General features: G+C 50.9%; 1 protein-coding gene and 1 pseudogene across 1 annotated transcript in view; both read right to left on the reverse strand.

The window, feature by feature from the left end:
* The window catches only part of LOC112076427 (zinc finger FYVE domain-containing protein 9), a 41,003-nt gene that overhangs the window by 1,768 nt on the left and 18,813 nt on the right, over nt 1–20,422 (reverse strand). The window contains exons 3-9 of the mRNA XM_070441317.1: nt 12,261–13,888; nt 12,041–12,140; nt 10,337–10,456; nt 8,821–9,005; nt 4,604–4,715; nt 3,995–4,127; nt 2,636–2,784 (exon numbers count right to left, since the gene is read on the reverse strand). Of these exons, the coding sequence (XP_070297418.1) occupies nt 2,636–2,784; nt 3,995–4,127; nt 4,604–4,715; nt 8,821–9,005; nt 10,337–10,456; nt 12,041–12,140; nt 12,261–13,888 (2,427 nt within the window). The remainder of the gene's footprint in view (nt 1–2,635; nt 2,785–3,994; nt 4,128–4,603; nt 4,716–8,820; nt 9,006–10,336; nt 10,457–12,040; nt 12,141–12,260; nt 13,889–20,422) is intronic.
* LOC112076428 (small nucleolar RNA SNORA17) lies at nt 6,236–6,318 on the reverse strand (annotated as a pseudogene).

Consider the following 20,422-nt stretch of genomic DNA (forward strand, 5'->3'; position numbering starts at 1 on the left):
CGAGAGAGATTCTACGTTTAGCACCAGAAGCCCTATTGGCACCCCTATTCCTATATAGTGCACATCCAGCCCTATGCTGAACTATGCGTCCAAAACAACAGTGCACCTACATAGGGAATAGGGGAGCCTACATCTGTCTCCACCACTCTCCACCGCCTTATATGCTGCCAGGTTCAAAAATATTGGTTGTACATCTGATGCTCGTGCCTCGGCCTGTTGTCTGTTTACAGTATATACCACAGCAAAAGGGGAAAGCGACGGGTCTCGCGGGAATGACGAGACATCATTGTCCTGCGGGACACATGACAGACATACTTGTCTTGGGGACATGACAGACATTGCTGGGGCAATGACAGACATATTGCTGGGGAATGAACACGACCATATTGTCTGGGGAAGGGAACAAAGACATAGTTGTCTGGAACCGACAGATCACATAGATCGTCCGTAGTCCGCTGGTTCAAGTCCTTATGCTACATCTAGCGGCTACGGTGGTGATGGAGAGAAAGTGCATCAATCATCCTAGCCGATTCATACGTGTTGCTATAAATCGCTAGGAACTTCTAAATCAGGCCTTCCCCTTCTTGCTCGGAGCGACACCTTAATCAATGATAATGGGCTTTAAGCCTCGTCGAACCCGAACAGAGAGACGAACCCTCCCCTCTCGGTTTTCAATCCACACCCTGTTTCCGGAGAGAGACCCTTCCTGTAAGGGTTGAACTCCAAACCAGTGGTCCTGGCAGTAAGAGACCGTAGCTGTCGGGTTTAACCCCCAACCCCAGTTCCTCCGGAGAGCGACGCACCCCCTCCTCCGCTAGGGTTTAACTACTCCAACCCTGTCTCCTCAGATAGATGATCCCGGCCTCCGCTGGTCCGGTTTGTGACCAGAGGATGGTACGCCTTCCCTACCTGGCTACTGCGGAGCGGCAAAGACCTAGATAGACAGACGGGGCACCTTCAGCCGCAGGGACATAGAGACCACCGTCGGGACACTTCACTAAAATGCCTGACGTAGTCGCAGCAAAGAGTAAAGTCTAGAAAAAGTGTTCTTGAAAAACTTGTGTACACAGTCCCATGTAGAACATACCCAGAAAACTTTGGACACGCAATCAAAACTGCTAGCAGCAGTGTCAGAACTAATAAATACACACAACATGCACACATTGAACATCACCTCCCTCGTATGTGTCCCTGTCTAAGACGAGACTCGTCAGGGAACTCTCGTCAGGGAACTCTCGTCAGGGAACTCTCGTCAGGGAACTCTCGTCAGGGAACTCTCGTCTTAGACAGGACACCATACAGGAAGGTGTAATGTTGCATGTTGTTATATTAGCAGAACACTGCTTCTACAGTTTGATGTGAAGGATGGTTTGTTCTACATGGAACTGGTACACAAGTTTTCAAAACACTTTTTAGAATATTACTCTGTAGACTAGTCAGCGCCATCTTCTAGTCAGCGCCATCCTCTAGTCAGTACCATCCTCTAGTCAGTACCAGTAGAGTACCATCCTCTAGTCAAAACCKACAGGAGGGTCTCTCTCTAGGAACAGGGTTGGAGTTAAACCCTACAGGAGGGTCTCTCTCCAGGAACAGGGTTGGAGTTAAACCCTACAGGAAGGTCTCTCTCCAGGAACAGGGTTGGAGTTAAACCCTACAGGAAGGTCTCTCTCCAGGAACAGGGTTGGAGTTAAACCCTACAGGAGGGTCTCTCTCCAGGAACAGGGTTGGAGTTAAAACCTACAGGAGGGTCTCTCTCTAGGAACAGGGTTAGAGTTAAACCCTACAGGAAGGTCTCTCTCCAGGAAGAAGGAAGGGCCTGATTTAGATAATATACAACACTAGAACTGCTAAGGATGATGATGCAACATTCTCTCCATCACCACCGTACTGACTGACTAGGACTGAACCAGCAGAGACACAGACAATATGTCTGTCATTCCCCAGACAATATGTCTGTCATTCCCCAGACCGTCGGCTTTCCCTGCTTTTGCTGTGTATATCTAAACAACCAACAGCCCGAGGCACAGAGACATCAATGTCACACAATATTTTTAACCGCAGCATAAGGTGGAGAGTGGTGAGACAGAGTGGCTCCCTATTCCCTATGTAGTGCACTTGTTTTGACCAAGTCCCATAGGGCTAGTAGTGCACTATATAGGGAATAGGGTGCCATAGGGCTCTGGTCTAAAGTAGTGGACTATATATAGGGAATAGGGTGCCATAGGGCTCTGGTCTAAAGTAGTGCACTAAATATAGGGAATAGGGTGCCATAGGGCTCTGGACTAAAGTAGTGCACTATATAGGGAATAGGGTGCCATTTAGGAAGCACACAGAACATTAGTGGGACACTACAGAGTGCCTCCTGGCAATGCTGTATAATATCATCTAAGTAGGCCTCCTGGTTGAGGTAACATACTGGTATTATTATACCTGTGAAGGTCTCCTGGTAGAGCTGTAAAATATCTTAGTAGGCCTCCTGGTGGAGGTCTCTTGATGGAGGTACATTATACTACCCTGTGAGGGCCTCCTGATGGAGGAATATTATACTAACTGGTGAAGGCTTCCTGGTAGAGGTACAGTATGTTAAACTAACCTGTGAGGGCCTCCTGGTAGAGGTACAGTATGTTAAACTAACCTGTGAGGGCCTCCTGGTAGAGCTGTACGAAGTGGCTGAAGAGGTCTTTGGGGATGCTCTTCTCGTCAGGCAGACACTGCAGGGGCAGCACCACCGACCTCAGCTGGCCACTGCTGCATCCTTCCTGGTCACATAACGCCAAACACTTCCTGTTGTACGTCTACAAGGGTGAGAAGGGACACAGAGAGGGGGTTAGATAAGGCGGCAGCCCTAGGGGGTTAGATTAGTAGGCAGCCTAGGTGCGTTAGAGTACTCGTAGCAAGCCTGAGGGGGTTAGATACGGTAGGGCAGCTAGGGGGTTAGATACCGGTGCAGCCTACAGGCGGTTATGATACGCGTAGCAGCCTAGGGGTGTTAGATACCCTATGCAGCTAGGGGTTAGATCCGTAGCAGCCCTAGGGGTTAGCATACCAGCGCCTAGGTACCTAGCAGCCTAGGGTTAGATACCGTTAGTAGCAGGCCTAGGGTTAGATGACCGGTGCACGCCTGAGGGGTTAGATACCGTGAGCAGCCTAGAGGGGTTCAGATACCGTTAGCGCGCCTTAGGGGGTTAGATACGCGTAGCCGCCTAGGGGTGTATATGACCCGTAGCGCCCTAGGGGGTTAGATACCGTGCTAGGTATACCGTGCCGCCTAGGGGGTTAGATACGTAGCCGCCATGGGGGTTAGATACCGTCGGCAGCCTAGGGGGTATGAATACCGGGTAGCCGCCTAGGGGTTTAGATACCGTAGCAGCCTCAGGGTAGAACGAGCCGGTATGGAATACCGGCTTGCCGGCCTAGGGGTTAGAACCGTAGCCGCCTAGGGGGTTAGATCCACGCTAGGAGTACGCGTGCAGCTGGGGGTTAGATACCGGTAGGCCGCCTGAGGGGGTTAGGATACCGTAGCCGCCTTAGGGGTTTTGAGTACCGGCGTAGCCTTAGGGTTAGATACGGCCGTAGCCTATGGGGTTAATACGGCGTAGCTGGGGGTTGATACGCGTAGCCTAGGGTTAGAGTACGCGGTGAGCCTAGGGGGTTAAGATACGCGCTAGCATAGGTTAGATACGGCGTTAGCCCTAGGGGGTTAGATACGAGCGGTAGCGCTAGGGGTTTAGATACGGGCTACCTAGGGTTAGATACCGGTAGCCTAGGGTAGAGTTCGACCGTAGTTCTAGGGGGTTAGATCACTAGCCTGAGGGCTTAAATACCGTAGCTACGGGGAGCGGGGGTTAGATACTGTACAAGTATACAAGGTTATATCACTAACAGTCCCGGAAAGCTAAACACCTCAAGGTTCTCGATTTTCTCCTTCTAGTCAGGGACTAACTCAGACCTGGGAAAGGGTACGCTCTGGTCAACGACAGTGGAGCTAGAAGACCTTAACTCACAGTTGACCAGTTTGACCATGGCCAGCAGGTTAGCGTTGAGCACAAACACCAAAGGGTCAGGACCTCCCTCCTCCAGCTGCTGCATCAGAACGGTCTCACAGGGACGCTCCTCCACCGCATAGTCTGTGGGTGGTGATGGTGGGAGTTAAACAAAAGCTTTCAAACATCTCACATTGAGCCCCACTGAAGAGAGCTCCCAACCCTATGTACATGTACCCCCAGACCCTCCCAGCATGCAACAGCATGCAACATGGGCTAATTGAAAGCAGACCCAGAACCCTCCCAGCATGCAACATGGGCTAATTGAAAGCAGACCCAGATCCCTCCAGCATGCAACATGGCTAATTGAAAGCAGCCCAGATCCTCCCAGCATGCAACATGGGCTAATTGAAAGCAGACCCAGATCCCTCCCAGCATGCAACATGGCTAATTGAAAGCAGACCCAGACCCCTCCCAGCATGAAACATGGGCTAATTGAAAGCGGACCCAGATCCCTCCCAGCATGTAACATGGGCTAATTGAAAGCAGACCCAGACCCCTCCCAGCATGCAACAGTGAGGATGGCTAAGGTCAAGCACCTGTGCTGTGGCCTCCCGTACCTCCTTTAACTCCGGTGGAGATGAGGATGGGAGGAAGTCCGTCCTCCGGAATTAGACTGATGGAGCTGCCTACAGGGCTTCCCACTGGGGATGCAGGAGCCGGGGACAACGCCTGGAGAGAGGGGGTGATGGCATAAAGTGGTCGTTGTCAAATGCAGGTGGACTGGTGAGGTGGACATATCTCTGCTGTGAATGGTTGTAAATGCAGTGATATAAAGTCATTTTGGCAAATGTTTACATTCTAGAACACGACAGTTAAATGATCATTAGTCATGGGAAGATTTCCCTTCACATTCAGTAAATAATGTGTGGTAGAGAACCTAGCCCTGAGAGCGTTGGGCCAATTACCGAAAAGTCCTGGTTCGAATCCCTGAGCCGACTACCGTATGTGAAAAATCTGTGCCCTTGAGCAAGGCACTTAAACCCAATTGTTCCTGCAAGTCACTCTGGATAAGAGTCTGCTAAATGATAAAACATTTAATTGTGTTAATATGGCTAAATAGAACTCAAGGAAAAATAGTAAGCAATAATGAGGCTTATAGCAGGGTGTTAGGTACAGGAGTCAATGTTGGAGGCTATACTACAGGGTGGTTTTTACGGTACAGGAGTACTGTGGAGGCTATATACAGGGGGTACCGGTACAGAGTCAATGGTGGAGGCTATATACAGGGGGTACCGGTACAGAGTCAATGTGGAGAGCTTATACAGGGTGTACAGGTACAGAGTCAATGTGGAGGCTATATACAGGAGGTTACCGGTACAGAGTCAATGTGGAGGCTATATAAGGAGGTACCTGGTACAGAGTCAATGTGGAGGCTATATACAGGGGTACCGGTACAGAGTCAATGTGGAGGATATATACAGGGGGTACGGTACAGAGTCAATGTGGATGCTATATACAGGGGTGTACACAGGTCACAGGAGTCAATGTGGAGGCTATATACAGGGTGTTACGGTACAGAGTCAATGTGGAGGCTACATACAGGGGGCTACGGTACAGAGTCAATGTGGAGGCTATATACAGGGTGTTACGGTACAGAGTCAATGTGGAGGCTTATATACTGGGTGTTACGGTACAGAGTCAATGTGGAGGCTTTAATACAGGGGTGTTACGGTACAGAGTCAATGTGGAGGCTATATACAGGGGGTACCGGTACAGAGTCAATGTGGAGGCTATATACAGGGGTACGGTACAGAGTCAATGTGGAGGCTATATACAGGGGTGTTACGGTACAGAGTCAATGTGGAGGCTATATACAGGGTCGTTACGGTACAGAGTCAATGTGGAGGCTATATACAGGTGGTACTGGCCAGAGTCAATGTGGAGGCTATATACAGGAGGTACGGTCAATGTTGAGGCTACATCAGGTGGTACCGGTCGAGTCAACTGTGGAGCTATATAACAGGGGGGGTACAGGTTACGGCGTCCATCTGTGGCAGGAGTTCAGGTTTGTTGAGGTAATGTAGGTAGAGGTAAAGTGTCTATGCATAGATAATAAACAGAGTAGCAGCAGCGTAAAAGGAATATGAATGTGTGTGGGGGTGGGGGTGGTAGAAGCTGTTCAGGAGTCTGATGGCTTGGAGGGTAGAAGCTGTTAAGGAGCCTTTTACCAGGCGGTGTCCTCTACTCAAAGTCCTAGACTGTTCTCTCTGCTACCGCAAGACAAGCTGTACCAGACTTGGCAGTCCGGTACAGCTTGTCTTGCGGTAGCAGAGAGAACAGTCTAGGACTTTGAGTAGAGGACACCGCCTGGTATAAAGGTCCTGGATGGCATGGAGTTCGGCACCAGTGATGTACTGGGCGGTATGCACTACCCTCTGTAGGGCCTTGTGGTCAGATGCCAAGCAGTTGCCATACCAGGTGGTGATCTAACCAGTCAGGGTGTTCTTGATGGTGCAGCTGTAGAACTTTGAGGATCTGGGTACCCATACCAAATCTTTTCAGTCTCCTGAGGGAGAATAGGCGTTGTCGTGCCCTCCTCACGACTGTTGGTGTGYTTGTGTTGGGGGGGACCATGATAGGTCCTTACTGATGTGAACAGCAGCCCCGTCGATGTGAATGGGAGCGGGTTCGGCCCTCCTTTTCCTGTAGTCCCTGATCAGCTCCTTTGTCTTGCTCACGTTGAGGGAGAGGCTGTTGTCCTGGCACCACATTGGCAGGTTTTTGAACTCCTCCCTATAGGCTGTCTCATCGTCGTCGGTGGTCAAGCCTACCACTGTTGTGTCGTCAGCAAACTTGATGGTGTTGGAGTTGTGTTTTTCCACTCAGTCATGGGTGAACAGGGAGTACAGGAGGGGACTAGGCACGCACCCCTGAGGGGCTCCAGTGTTGAGGATCAGCGTGGCGGATGAGTTGTTGCCTACTCTTACCACCTGGCGGCGGTCCATCAGGAAGTCCAGGATCCAGTTGCAGAGGGAGGTGTTTGGTCCCAGAGACCTTCGTTTAGTGATGAGCTTGGAGGGCACTAGTGTAGTCAATGAACAGCATTCTCACATAGATGTTCCTTTTGTCCAGGTGGGAAAGGGSAGTGTGGAGTTTGCGTCGTCTGTGGATCTGTTGGTGTGGTATGTGAATTGGAGTGAGTCCGTGGTTTCTGGGATAATGGTGTTGATGTGAGCCATGACCAGCCTTTCAAAGCATTTCATGGCTACAGAGGGNGACCAGCCTTTCAAAGCATTTCATGGCTACAGAGGGGGGGGGGGGTAGTCAGGTTACCTTGGCGTTCTTGGGCACAGGGACTATGGTGGTCTGCTTGAAACGTAGGTATTACAGACTGGCTCAGGGAGGAGGTAGAAAATGACAGTGAAGACACTTGCCAGTTGGTCAGCGCAGGCTCCGAGTACGCGTCCTGGTCATCCATCTGGCCGTGCGGCCTTGTGAATGTTGACCTGTTCAAAGTTGTTTGCCTTGAAGCGAGCATAGAAGGCATTTAGCTCGTCTGGTAGGTTTGTGTCACTGGGCAGCTCGCRGCTGGGTTTCCCTTTGCACTCCATGATTGTGTCGGGGCTTGCAAACTTCTGACGAGCATCAGAGACTGTTTAGTAGTACTTTCACATACACTGACAAAAATATGAAATTTTGAAGCTTTTGAAAAGCACCCAGGTCTTTGTAGTTGAATCTGTGCTTGGAATTCAATACTTGACTGGAGGACCTTACAGATGTTGTATGTATGGGGGACACAGGAAGTCATTCTCAGAAATCAGGTCAATATACAATATCTTGTGTATGTGACGAAAACATTTAGAAACTTTATTTACATAAAACATTATTAAAAAAAAAAAACACGTTTCTACACAGTCCATGTAACTTCTGTGATATATTAAGCCACATTTTATTCCTGAACTAATTTATGCATAAACAAAAGGCTAAAAACGTATATTTTAGTTTGTTTAATTAGCTTCTTGATATGCCACACGTCAGGTGGATAGATTATTTTTCAAAGGAGAAATGCTCACTAACAGGGATGTAAACAAATTTGTGAAATAAGCTTTTTGTGCATTTGGAAAATTTCTGGGATCTTTTATTTCATTGTAACGTTTTGAAAATGTGTGTGATGATTTAATTTGCCCTATTCATGATGCTAGCAGCAAACAATGTCCAAACTCCGAAGGTTTGTGCTAGCTAGCTAGCTGGCTGTAAACAGAAGGTCTGGGGTGGTCCTAYGTAAAACAACAGATCATGATTAGTTAAATTCTAAAAACAGGGATATCTTGGGGTGGCAGGTAGCCCAGTGGTTAGAGCGTAGGGCCAGTAACCAAAAGGTTGCTAGATCGAATCCCTGAGTGGACAAGGTCAAAATCTGTCATTCTGCCCCTGAACAAGGCAGTTAACCCACTGTTCCAAGACCATTCATTATAAATAAGAATTTGTTCTTAACTGACTTGCCTAGTTCAATTTTTTCCTACCGGCATGGTGCCACCTTGAAGTGTGAGGGCACAGCCCCTTCATTATGGGAGCTTCGCGCAGACACATCAACGCAGACGTTCCAGACTCAAGTCAGACTATTTTAGCACAGGGTTACAAGCATCTCTCTTGGCTAAGGTCAATCCAGTGACAATTTGCCCTGCTGTGGTTTCCCTCCTAATACTTACCCGGCTCACCGGCCCACCGGCCCACCGGCTCACCGGCTCACCTCAGAATATCAATTCTAAACTGGAAATACTAGACTTTTGTTAATGTTCCTCTTCAACAAACTGTAAAATAAAGACTTTCTGACCTGTGGTGCAGACCGTACCTSTGACGAATCAGCAGCGGAGGATTTGTTGGAACACTGCGAGACGGCCAATGGACGYGAGGGAGCGGGGCTGGTAGCAGGGGGCTTGGGGGATTCCGCTACTTCCCCATTGGGTAGGATCCCGTCTGCAAAGCACACCCTCCTCTGCTCCCGCGCGAGAGACCCTGTGACGCACAGACACTGTCGGTAAATACTTCAAACACAGAAACAAAGAGGAAGAAACCTGAGTAAAAACTAGAGATGGTGAGATGAAAAAGTTAACACAGGTGGGTGTACGGGAGATGGTATAACACAGGTGGGCGTACGGAGAGATGGTTGTAATACAAGGTGGCGTGACGGTGATGGTCAATAACACATGGGGTTACGGGAGATGGTATACACAGGTGCGTACGGAGATGTATACACAGGTGGGTGTACGGGAGATTGATACCACAGTGGGCGTCGGGAGATGTATAACACAGGTGGGGTACGGGAGAGTGGTATACCACAGGTGGCGTACGGTGATGTATTATAACACAGGTGGTACGGGTGATGGTATAAACACATGGTACGGATGATGGTATCCACAGGTGGGCGTACGGAGATGGTATACACAGGTGGGTATGCGAGAGTATAACACAGGTGTGTACGGGAGATGGTATAACACAGGTGTGGCGCTATGGGAGTGGTATACCACAGGTGGGCGTACAGGAAATGGTATACCACCAGGTGGGCGACGGGTGATGGTATAACACAGGTGGGTATGGGAGATGGTATAACACAGGTGGGTGTACGGGAGGATGGTATAACACAGGTGGCGCTATGGGAGATGGTATAACACAGTGGGTTACGGTGATGTAACCACAGGTGGGTGTAACGGGTGATGTATACCACAGGTGGGCGTACGAGAGATGGTATACCACAGGTGGGCGTGACGACAGATGGTATACCCAAGGTGGCGTAGGGAGATGGTATAACACAGTGGCGTACGACAGATTATACCACAGTGGGTGACGTACAGATGGTATAACACAGGTGGTGTACGGGAGATGTATAACACGGTGCTACGGAGATGGACAACACAGGTGCGTGTACGGAGATGTATAACACAGTGGGTTAAGGGAGATGGTATATAACACAGGTGCGGTTACGATGAGATGGTAACCACAGGTGGGTGTACGGGAGATGTGTAACACAGGTGTGTCGAATGTATAACATAGTGCGTGTACGGAGATGTATACCACAGGGGTCGTATGGGAGAGTATAACAACGTGGTGTAATGGAGATGGTATAACACAGGTGGTGTACGCGGAGATGGTCTATACACAGGTGGTTACGGGAGATGATAACACAGGGGTTCGGAGATGGTATAACACAGTGGTGGTTTGAGATTGTATATAAACACAGGTGAGGTGTATGGGGACATAGGTATAACACATGGTGTACGGAGATGGTATAACACAGTGGGTGTATGAGATGTATAAACAGGTGGTGTATGAGAGGATGTACCCTCTGAGCTGGTGTTTTAGGACTGCCACAGGGACCATGACAGTGGGGGGAAGGGAGCCAGCGCCCCTGAGCTTGGACCTGCTGCAGAGTGGGATGGTACTAGCATACTCTGCTGGGTTGGGGTTAGGTTCTGGTTAGACCCGTCACATATACCCTCCCTCGAATGAGCTGAGGGAAGAGAGGAACAGGAAGAGTATAGGATTGAGACACACACAGTACCAGTCAAAAGTCAGACGCACCTACTCATCTTACATTGTAGAATAATAGTGAAGACATCAAAACTATGAATAACAACATATGAATCATGTAGTAACCTCCAAAAAAAAGTGTTAAACAAATCAAAATATATGAATTCAAGTCAACCAGGTTGATCCAGTTGATTAGACGGGTTATCTAGGGACCGGGTTATCTAGGTAGACGTCGTCTAGAGCTCTAGGACAGATTATCTAGGGGACCAGTTTGAATCTAGGGATCCAGGTGATCGTAGGGACCAGGTTGGAATTCTAGGCGTTTAGGGGACCAGTTGATCTAGGGACCAGGTTGATCTAGGGGACAGTGTTGATCTAGGGACCAGAGTTGATCTCAGGTTGATCTAGAGGGACCAGTTTGACTCAGGAACGGTATCTAGCAGTTATCTAGAGGACCAGGCTTGATTAGGGACCAGGTTGATCTAGGATCAGGTTGATCTAGGGGACCACGTTGAATCTAGGGACCAGTTGATCTAGGGACTCTAGGGACCTGCGTTATACTCTAGGGACACTAGCTTGATCTAGGGGGATTGACTAGGGACTCTATGTGGACCAGGTTGATCTAGGGACAGCGTTATCTAGAGGACCAGGTTGATCTAGGGAAGGACCAGGTTGATCTAGGGACCGGTTGATCTAGGACTCGTGACGGGTGATCAGGACCAGGTTGATCTAGGGACATTGATCTAGGGACCAGGTTGATCTGGGGACAGGTCTGATCTATGACCACGTGGAGATCTAGGGACCAGGTTGATCTAGGCGTCTAGGGGACCAGGTGATCTAGGATAGCTCTAGGCAACGGGTTGAATCTAGAGCTACCGAGGGACCAGGGAGCTCTAGGGACTCAGAGTAATCTAGAGACCAGCGCTGATCCTGGGACCAGATTGATCTAGGGGTCTAGGACCAGTTTATCTAGGACCGCGTTATCTAGGAGCTCTCAGGAGACCGTGTTGATCTAGGACGGGTATCTAGGAGCTCTAGTGACCAGTATATAGGGGACCGGCTTCATCTAGGAGTTAGGACCAGGTTATCTAGGGGACCAGTTATCTAGGGACCAGGTGATCTACGACCAGTCACTCTAGGGACCAGGTTGATTAGGACCGTGATCGAATGACAGGTATATCTAGGGACCACGTTATCAGTACCATGGTTGATCTAGGGGACCAGGTTGATCTAGGGGACCAGGTTGATCTAGGGAGCTCTAGGGGACCAGGTTGACCTAGGGAGCTCTAGGGGACCGGGTTGATGTAGGATACTTGATCAAGATATGATCTGGAAACGTAAACACCCAACCCGAACCCAAGGAAGATGTACTAGTAGATGCTGATCTAGGACCCTAGAGCTCCCTAGATCTCCCTAGGTCAACCCGGTCCCCTAGATCAACCCGGTATTGAGTTTAAATCCTAATGGATACAATTCTGAATGGGATGTAGTAAGCTGATCCTAGACCTGAAGTATTAGTGACTCACCACTCTGTAGGGCAGAGTGACAGGTGATACAGACTCTGGCCTCCTTCCTGTCCATGTAGATCAGTCTGCTCCTCAGGCTGCAGCAGGCAGCACAGAACACCTGGAGAGAGAGACCATTATATTGGGCTACAGTTGGAGTTAAAACCTACAGGAGGGTACTACAGGAGGGTAGCTCTCCAGGAACAGGGTTGAAAAGCCCTGCTGTATAGACTCCACCCACCTTTCCACAGGCCCTGCAGTGATGCCTCCTCTTGGTGAAGGTGAAGCGGACCTCACACTTCATACAGACTGGAGCCTGGGAGTCAGGGACCCACACGGGGGCTACCTCCCCCAGGGAGGAGAGCTGTTTCCTGGGCAGAGCCCCCTGGTGATGCTGCCCTGCCTGGAAGTCATTATCCGGGCTGCTCTCTGACACCTCCACCAGGCCCGACGACGACGGTGACTCCCCGGTTAGCAACTCCCCCTTCACAACACCACCACCACCAMCAGGGTCGCCCAAGGCAACTACAGTTCCCGTATCCATGACTACGGCACTGCCACGGTTCTCAAAGTTCCTGTTCTTTCCGCCACCGGTAATGCTGCCGGCGGTGTTAGCAGAAGGTGCTAGCTGGTTCTGGACCTGTTCGTATACGGGCCGGGGGATCTGAAGTTTGAGACCGACCGGTTGTTTAGGACGTGCCCCGCCGAACGGTAAGCTCACCGGCTGCAAACCACTGTTGTTCAGTTTCTTGGGTAAATAGCTRCCACCTCTTTCTCCACTTCCTTCGTTCTCTTGCTTGCTCTCCTCCATCTCCTTCTCTTCTGTTACGGAGTCCTCCTTGGAGGGGGGAGGGGTGAGAGACCCTCTCTCCTCGTCTTCCCCTGCGGTAGCCAGGCCGTTGGTGAGAGCCATCTCTCCGTTCTGACCTCCATTCTTCTCCAGCTCTCCGTTCAACCTCTTCTCCTTCTGAGAAGACTTCCTACACTCCTTTCTCCTCCCTCTCAGTTCTTCCATCACCCCTCCATTCTGTACGTTCCCCCCAGAGTCTTCCCCCAGTGTTCCCCCTCTCCATCCTCCATTCTGTACCTTCCCCCCAGAGTCTTCTCCCGGTGTTCCCCCTCTCCATCCTCCATTCTGTCCTCTCTCCCCAGTGTCCTGTGACTGTCCCCCAGCCATGTCAGCCTCCTCTCCGTCCCTCTCCTGTATGGGTGACCCAGTCCAAGCGCTCTCTGGCTCCAACCGGGGGTTCGACTCCTCTACTGCCACCTGTCTGTCTGCCACCTGTCTGTCCCCTCCCAGTCTCTCCTCATAGGTAAAGTGTGAATGACTAATGTGAGAGCTTCCACCGCTCCTCTCCCCCTCCCTACCCTCCACAGGGGCATCAGGACGTGGGTCAGAGGAGGCAGGCAGCTGGTGGTGGTGGTTTGAAGGGGTCCCCTTGCAGGGTTCCTCACTGAGCCCGTTGAGAGCAGGGCTGGTAGAGGTGAAGCCGTTCTCCAGGGCCGGCTGGTGGTAAGGAGGGGGGCTAGAGGAAGCCGGCACAGGGGGAGACAAGCCCTCCTCACCCCCCACCAGCTTGCCGATGTTGGGTTGGGGGAGCGGAGGGCTGTGGACGTCCGCAGTGCGGCCTGGCCTCTCCTCTCCCCAGGAAGGAGGCTTGGCAGTGGGGTGGCGTTTGGAGTCAGGCCCCTGGAAGTCGCTAGAGGACGGGTCGGGGGCCGGGAGGGTCTTGAAGGGGAGGGGACAGTCCCCCTCCCTGGGGTCAGGTGTCAAAGCCAGAGCAGGGTTCAGAGACAGGAAGTGGGTCGGAGGGGAGAGGATCTGACTCCACTTAGCATCAGACAGAGTGGGACTGTCTGTCTCATTATCTAGAAGGGGGGGCAGAGAGAGAGAGAGATTATGGGCACGTTCATCTGCGCAGGTGTTGCGACACATGCCAGATCTTACAACGCCTGGATAGGTATTTTACGTATCAGCTAACCACATATATTCTAGCTATCTGGTGCCAAACAGCACAGTCAATGACGTGGCATGCAACCATTGGTTGATGCATGCAACACCAGAGCAGGGGAACGTGACCTATAAAACCATGATGACATTAGYTTGAAACAGAAGAGATTCCATACAATATCAAATAAAACCACACAAGACAACTACACCACCAAATGTTTTTGATTTATTTAAACCTCTTTGGTACTGAACGGGTTCAAATAGGAGTGGAAATGGAGCAACGAGGCTGGAATGGGTGGATTGAGAAATTAAATGTTGGGATGTGTTGGGAGGGAAATGGCCTGAGAGCCAAATTTCTCTCCTCCTTTCCTACCCTGCGCCCTCGAAGTAGCCCTTGCAGACTGTGTTGACTTACATGCCACGGCAGCTGCCATTGAGGCTGCTGGCACCATCTCGGGTACAGTAGGTGGCAGTGATGCACCAACGTTGGATGCCAACCCCTGGGAAAAAAACACCAGAGGCGGCTGCTAGCTAGCTAGGGGAAACCAGTAGTGTCCTTCACCCCTGCCGAGCACTTCTTTCCCGTAGTTATGTTAATGTTACATGGAGGTTACTAGCTAGCTAGGGGAAACCAGTAGTGTCCTTCACCCCCGCCCGCCGAGCACTTCTTTCCCGTAGTTCTGTTAATGTTACATGGAGGTTACTAGCTAGCTAGCGTACCCGTCCCTACTCCCGTAGCACTACCGTGTAGTGATTACCCTCCCCACAGCAAATTACAACAAAAAAATACATTAACATAAGTAAATATTCAGACCCTTTACTCAGTACTTTGTTGAAGCACCTTTGGCAGCGATTAAAGCCTCGAGTCTTCTTGGGTATGATGCTACAAGCTTGGCGCACCTGTATTTGGGGAGTTTCTCCCATTCTTCTCTGCAGATCCTCTCAAGCTCTGTCAGGTTGGATGGGGAGCGTCGCTGCACAGCTATTTTCAGGTCTCTCCAGAAATGTTCGATCGGGTTCAAGTCCGGGCTCTGGCTAGGCTACTCAAGTACATACAGAGACTACCGAAGACACTCCTCCTTGGCTGCGTGCTTAGGCTCTTTGTCCTGTTGGAAGGTGAACCTTCACCCCCAGTCTGAGGTCCTGAGCAGGTTTTCATCAAGGATCTCTCTGTACTTTGCGCCTTTCATCTTTTTCTCAATCCTAACTAGTCTCCCAGTCCCTGCTGCTGAAAAACATCTCCACAGCATGATGCTGCCACCACCATGCTTCACCGTAGGGATGGTACCAAGTTTCCTTGAGACGGAACGCTTGGCATTCAGGTGGAAGAGTTCAATCTTGGTTTTATCAGACCAGAGAATCTTGTTTCTCATGGTCTGAGAGTCCTTTAGGTCCCGTTTGGCAAACTCCAAGCCGGCTGTCATGTGTCTTTTACTGAGAAGTGGCTTCCATCTGGCCACTCTACCATAAAGGCCTGAATGGTGGAGTGCTGCAGAGATGGTTGTCCTTCTGGAAGATCCTCCCATCTCCAGAAGAACTCTGGAGCTCTGTCAAGAGTGGCAAATCGGGTTCTTGGTCACCTCCCTGACCAAGGCCCTTCTCCCCAGATTGCGCAGTTTGGCCAGACAGCCAGCTCTAGGAAAAGTCTTGGTGGTTCCAAACTTCTTCTATTTAAAAATAATGGAGGCCACTGTTCTTGGGGACCTTCAATGGTGCAGAAATGTGTTGGTACCCTTCCCCAGATCTGTGCCTCGACACAATCCTGTCTCAGAGCTCTACGGACAATTCCTTCGACCTCATGGCTTGGTTTTTGCTCTGACATGCACTGTCAAATGTGGGACCTTATATAGACAGGTGTGCGCCTTTCCAAATCATGTCCAATCAATTGAATTTACCACAGGTGGACTTCAATCAAGTTGTAGAAACATCTCAAGGATGATCAATGGAAACAGGATGCAMCTGAGCTCAATTTCGAGTCTCATAAAAAAGGGTCTGAATACTTATGTAAATAAAGGTATGTTTTATAATTTTTAATACATTTGCACAAATTTCTACACCTGTTTTCGCTTCGTCATTACGGGGTATTGTGTAGATTGAAGGGRAAAAAATCATATTAAGAATAAGGCCGTAACGTGGTTAACGTCAAGGGGTCTGAATACTTTCTGAATGCTCTGTACAAAAATAAAACCTAACATGTAAAGTGTTGCTCTCATGTTTCATGAGCTGACATTTTTTTTTAAAGACACCAGAAATTCTCCATTTGGACAAAAACCTTTTTGTCCAAATGGCATGCTGACTGCAGGAATGTCCACCAGAGCTGTTAACAGATCATTTAATCTTTATTTAACCAGGCAAGTCAGTTAAGAACACATTGTTATTTACAATGACCGCCTAGGAACAGTGGGTTAACTGCCTTGTTCAGGGGCAGAACAACAGATTTTTACCTTGTCAGCTCTGGGATTCGATCTTGCAACCTTTCGGTTGCTAGTCCAACGCTCTAACCACTAGGCTACCTGCTCTAACCACCAGACGCCATCGGGGCCGTGGCGGCGTCTTCCTCCCAACGCCATCGGGGCGACTCCTCCAGACGCCATCGGGGGCGCGGCGACTCCTCCAGACGCCATCGGGGCGGCGGCGACTCTCCAGACGCCATCGGGGCGCGGCGACTCCTCCAGACGCCATCGGGGCGGCGGCGACTCTCTCAGACGCCTCGGGGCGGCGGCGACTCCTCCAGACGCCATCGGGGCGGCGGCGACTCCTCCAGACGCCATCGGGGCGGCGGCGACTCTCCAGACGCCATCGGGCGGCGGCGACTCCTCCAGACGCCATCGGGGCGGCGGCGACTCCTCCAGACGCCCATCGGGGCGGCGGCGACTCCTCCAGACGCCATCGGGGCGGCGGCGACTCCTCCAGACGCCATCGGGGCGGCGGCGACTTCCTCCAGACGCCATCGGGCGGGCGGCGACTCCTCCAGACGCCATCAGAGCGTGCAAGAAACGTGCTCTTTAGAAAAGCTTTCAAGGACCTCGGTTCTCCTCCGGATCTGATGAAACCTGTATGTAGCTTTGATTGTTGTCTTAGTTCTGGATCATCTTCATCATCATTTAAAAAAAAAAATGTGTGCCTTGGTTGTGAGAAAGGCTCTTTACAAATGAAATGAATTATTATTTGTTATTTTGGCTAGCTTCACATAGGGACAAGCATGTTCCAGGGCTGCGTTCAGCAGGACACAACGTTGGCAAATGTTCAGATAGATAAGTAGAAAAAAACCTCAGATTCAAGTAATCATGTCAGTTCTATCTGCAGCGTTCCGAAACGTTGTTTTTGTTGTATTGAACATGCCCTGGGGCGTACTCATTAGGCCGATTCTGAAACAAAACATTTCTTAAAAAAACGGTAGTAAATGGAACGGAGAGGGACCTAGCAGAATTCGTCCAAAAGAAACTAGTGTCTGTTTGCTTATGTTTAGTTCTTAAAATGGTAAACTGTTTCCTTAATGACTACAACCCAGGCAAACCCACTGAGCTATACATAACCCGCTCGGCCCACCGTTTGTCTGTATGGAAAGCCACCGCAAATGAAACCGAGTGGTGGGCAATTCCCACCCATAGTGGACTCTGCCCCAGTAAAGATGCTTCTCCCCCCCGTTGGCCCTCTTTCCCCCCCGTCGCTTCGACTCTTCTCTGTTGCTTCTTCTTTCGTCCTCTCTATCTTTGTCGGTCTTCTCGTCTGTCCTCTCTCTCTGCCGCTCTCGCTGCATCTTCTGCATCTCTCTCCCCTATGTCTGTATCCTCCTCATCTTCTCCCAACTTCTCCTTTTCTTTCATTACCACGTTATCCCGCTCACCTGCGTATGGCCCAATACGTTCGTCGTCGCGCGCTGGCAGGGAGCGGCCGGCTCAGTTTCAGGGGCTTAGCAGAGCCCAGTCAGCAGGAAGTCGCGCAGGAGCCTGGCTCGGCTAGTTCAAGAGGCTGCAGAAGGCGCATGTCACTGGCTTCGCGCTCGCAGAGCCGCCCCGCGTCCAGTCAGTTGCTCTCGCGCCTAGAGCCGCCCGCCTTAGGTCACAGAGCTGTAGCGCGCACGGCCACGTTCAAGAGTGATTCGAAGCCGCCGCATCAGTCCAGGAGTTGCTAGAGCCGCCCGCCAGTGCGGAGCTGCACGCCAGTCATTGTAGCTGCCGCCAGTTTCATTCCCGAGCTTGTCCCGCCAGGTCATGAGCGCCGACCAGTTCATTCGTCGACTGCCCGCCCATTAGGTCCGCTCAGTCCGGGAGCCTGCCTCTCGTATCTGGAGCGCCTCCAGTCTGAGCTTGCCCTCGTACAGTCATGATTCCATCTGTCCATTCCAGTTATCAGAGGCCTCCATGTCTCGGCATCTTGCCGTCGTCCAGCTCGAGACCTGCCATTTAGCTGGCCTGCATTCCTTCAGTCGGAGCTGCCTTTCAGTCCGGACTGGCCTCCTTCAGTTCGCCGGAGCTCCGCTTCTGTCCTGAGCTTACCTCTCTTTGTCTTAAAGTTACCCTTCGGACTCTTCCATTCCAGTTGCCTCCCTAGTATAACTCCTGCGTGGACCTTTTTTGTGACAGCGTCTCTATAGGTACATATCCGTGTGTCGACGGTGGCCTGGCGAGGGTGTCGCCACTCGTTCTCATAGTCGTTCTTTGATGACCCGTCCCCCCTCTTACTCCTCATCTTCTCTTTCTTCGTCAGACAGGGCGCTCTCAAGCGAGGGTGGATTAGTACACTACGACCATGGTGTGTATTCCTCTAGCGTGGGATCCTTTGCGTTCACGTCGTCCGCGTGGAGTCGAGGCATAAAGGAACATCTGATACGAGCATCCCTCTTCTCGTCCTCACTCCGTCCACTTCGGGGCGTCTTCGTCTCGCTTTCTTGCCTCTTGCTCGTCTTCCGCCTCTCAAGAATCGTTCTGTTTTTCTCGTCCTCCTCTTTACCCTTGCTCGTTTACATCCCCCCTCGTCTCACTTGCTAAGCGCTAGTCTGCCCGTCGCTCCCTTGTCTCTCATGATGCAATATCGGAGAGTCCCAAAGCCGGGCATTCTTCGAAACGTCAGTAGGCGTCGCATTCACGGGAGTATGACAGATTGCATCCAGCTCTCATCTGATGCCCCTTCTCTTAGTCTCTCTGTCCGAAGGGTGACGCGGCCGGCCCCGCGGTTCCCCGAGTCTAGTCTACTCCTTCCTCCTGCCCGCATTAGAGTTACCGGTGCTTTCGCCATTTGTCTCCTCGGGAGTCTCTCCTCCCTCGCTGTCTCTCAGCTCTACTCCTCAGGTCCATTCGGGGTACGCATGTCTCCCTACTGCCGTTGCCTTGCTCTGCGGCCTGTAACCCTTGTTTCTGTCCACTGCCGTGATCCGCGTCCTTCCCGTCACCGTCACCCCCGTCTCTTCTCTCCTCTGTCTTCTCTTTGTCTCACCTTTTGTTGTCGTTGCGCTGGCAAAAACGCTGTACTCTCCATGAAACTACGGTGACTATGTGGCTCTTGGTTTTGGTGTTTTTAGATAGAGAAAAATTAATACACGTTAGTGTGGTTAGGCGGGATGTGAGCTGTGGTGTTTGGTCTGGGGCTATTCTTGTGTCTAGTTTTGTGCGTTGTTCTATTTTTTTTTGGTGTGATTTTTTTTTTTTCTTTGTTTTTTATTTTTGAGTTTCGTTTTTTGGCCTTATGGTCTGTACTTGTGGCGCTTCTACATTTAGTTTGGGACCGCAGACCCTATTTATTGACTCGACATGCCGCCTTTTTTTTTCCCGCCATTCTCTGGTCCGCTACCCGCGAGGCACCGCGTCTTTAGTGTTATTGTGTTGTCTGGTGTATTTCTGGAGTTGTCTGCTTGAGGTCCCCCGGTCAGTTGTGTGCCCGTCGTCACACTATACCTGTATCCGGACCCAGCATCGTCTATCTTCCTCTTCGCCCGCGATCGGCGTTACGGCAGCAGTTCGCTCACTCGATCATGGTCACTCCAGGCGCTTGCGAAATCCAGCCCTTCGGTTCTGATGTGCCGCGAGGTTCAGCTTCTGTGTCGCCGGTGGTCTTGGTTGCTCCTCTCCGTCTTTTGTGCGACTTCGTTTGTTGTCAACGACGCCGAGGAGACTTGCTTCTCGAGTCTCCTTATCTGATTTTCTCGTATTGCGCTCTGTTCCTAACGCTTTGTTATTTGTCCTCTCTTCTTGTTCAACTTGTCCCCCGTTGGCTCCTCTTTCCCCCCGTGGCCCTCTTTCCCCCCCGTTGGCCCTCTTTCCCCCCCCGTTGGCCCTCTTTCCCCCCGTTGCCCTCCTGCCCTCTGTTGCTCTTCCATCCTCTCCTGTTCTCTCCATCCCTCCTCCCTCTCCTGTTACGTACTCGCCATCCTCTCCCTGGTTCGTCTTCCATCGTTCTGCCCTGTTTCTCTGCCTCTCTCTCCTTGAGACCATCAGTACCTCTGGTACATGAAT

This window comes from Salvelinus sp. IW2-2015, unplaced genomic scaffold, assembly GCF_002910315.2.
Source record: "Salvelinus sp. IW2-2015 unplaced genomic scaffold, ASM291031v2 Un_scaffold3746, whole genome shotgun sequence".
NCBI lineage: Eukaryota > Metazoa > Chordata > Actinopteri > Salmoniformes > Salmonidae > Salvelinus > Salvelinus sp. IW2-2015.